At 44.9% G+C, this 2,259-nt stretch overlaps 1 protein-coding gene across 1 annotated transcript in view; it reads right to left on the reverse strand.

Moving 5' to 3' along the window:
- Positions 1–2,259, reverse strand: part of LOC111971395 (myomegalin) — a 119,105-nt gene that overhangs the window by 8,277 nt on the left and 108,569 nt on the right. Inside the window, 1 exon segment of the mRNA XM_070446250.1 lies at positions 11–200. Coding sequence (XP_070302351.1) covers positions 11–200 — 190 coding nt within the window.

Below are 2,259 nucleotides of genomic sequence, written 5' to 3' on the forward strand. Positions count from 1 at the left end.
CCCCTCCTACCTTTTGATGGCCTCCTGGTCGTTCTGCCTGTCCTGTTTCAGCTGGGTGATCTCCAGGGTCTGAGCCTGTGTCTGCTTCTGCAGCTTCCTGCCCTGCTCCGCCCACCGCTCGGTCTCTAACTCTGCCTCCTTTACACGGACACGCCCCAACAGCAACGCCTCCCGCAGCTGTTCCGCCTCCTTACTGCTGTCTAGGGGGAGGGTACAGAGGAACTCAGATACTAAGACAGAAATTACAAGGAATAATATGGTCTAATGAGGCATAACACTCAATGGTTATCATTCTTCTCTCATTGAGGGGACTCGATAAATGTTGACATTTTTGRGGGAAAAGTTTTATTGTTGCATTTCCTTTAAAAACAGCTAGTTTTTTGTACGTCATTTTATACACATAAAAACGGCATAAAAGCATAAAACACGGCATTTGAATATTACATTTAAATTTGTTAAAAAGTACATGTTGCTTATTTAAAAACAATAGAAACAACCATGAATAAAAGTACTTCATCTTGTGAAAACATCCAATTCTGTAAAAGCCATTTAAAATGTGTACAAATGATTTAACAAGGTAGACATTTTTAAGACATGAAAACATGTTAAAAAGTCACTTTGTTAAAAGGCTGTCTTCGGTCCTTTGTACAGGAACGGGGTGAGTCCTTATCAAACTCGCCTCCTCCTGCTCCTCCGAATCAATTACCGTCCCATCCGTCGGGGCCCAGAGGAGATCCCTCCTCCAGGCGCCGCAGCGCTGTCAGGCCGTGGCCGCCGGAACCTGGGGACTCGATTAATGCCCCGGTTGAACTGGGTTAACATTGACTGCATTCGTGAATCACACTCTCATAAAATACACATAATGTACCTTCAGAGGTAAACATAATGTATAATCTCACATGGTACTGTTCGGTACCTTTTTAGGGTACATGTGCAGATACTGGAAATCTAGTATAACGGTACATATTTTGAATATAAAGGTACAATCATCACGCTCTGAAAAACCATGCCCATCATTATCCTATTTCCCAGCATGCTCTATTGCAGGTTGATTTYTAAAATAGTTTGTGTGTTTTGCATGGATATTGATTGATTGATTGATTGATGTTATGCTACACAAAGATAAATAAACATTTCTAAACGAATCCAATGTGTTAGTAGATGGACTTATTGCACCCGTTACTGAGATGGTTGTTCCYGTTTAGTTAGTCTAATCTAAACTCAGCAAAAAGAAAAGAAAACGTCCCTTTTTCAGGACCCTGTCTTTCAAAGATAATTCGTAAAAATCCAAATAACTTCACAGATCTTCATTGTAAATGGTTTAAACACTGTTTCCCATGCTTGTTCAATGAACTAGAAACAATTAATGAACATGCACCTGTGGAACGGTCGTTAAGACACGTTAAGCTTACAGACGGTAGGCAATCAATGTCACAGATATGAAAATTTAGGACACTAAAGAGGCCTTTCTACTGACTCTGAAAAACACCAAAAGAAAGATGCCCAGGGTACCTTCTCATCTGCATGCTGCAAAGAGGCATGAGGACTGCAGATGTGGCCAGAGCAATAAATTGCAATGTCCATACTGTGAGACGCCTAAGACAGTGCTACAGGGAGACAGGATGATCAGCTGATCATCCTCGCAGTGGCAGACCACGTGTAACAACACCTGCACAGGATTGGTACATCCGAACATCACAACTGCGGGACAGGTACAGGATGGCAACAACAACTGCCCGAGTTACACCAGGAACGCACAATCCCTCCATCAGTGCTCAGACTGTCCGCAATAGGCTGAGAGAGACTGGACTGAGGGCTTGTAGGCCTGTTGTAAGGCATGTCCTCACCAGACATCCCCGGCAACAACGTCGCCTATGGGCACAATCCCACCGTCGCTGGACCAGACAGGACTTGCAAAAAGTGCTCTTCACTGAAGAAGTCACGGTTTTGTCTCACCGGGGTGATGGTTGGATTCGCGTTTATCGCGAAGGAATGAGCATTACACTTGAGGCCTGTACTCTGGAGCGGGATCGATTTGGAGGTGGAGGGTCCGTCATGGTCTGGGGCGGTGTGTCACAGCATATCGGACTGAGCTTGTTGCCATTGCAGGCAATCTCACACTGTGCGTTACAGGGAAGACATCCTGCTCCCTCATGTGGTACCCTTCCTGCAGGCTCATCCTGACATGACCCTCTAGCATGACAATGCCACCAGCCATACTGTCGTTCTGTGCATGATCTCCTGCAAGACAGGAATGTC

The sequence above is a fragment of the Salvelinus sp. IW2-2015 genome, linkage group LG13 (assembly GCF_002910315.2).
Source record: "Salvelinus sp. IW2-2015 linkage group LG13, ASM291031v2, whole genome shotgun sequence".
NCBI classification, from domain to species: domain Eukaryota; kingdom Metazoa; phylum Chordata; class Actinopteri; order Salmoniformes; family Salmonidae; genus Salvelinus; species Salvelinus sp. IW2-2015.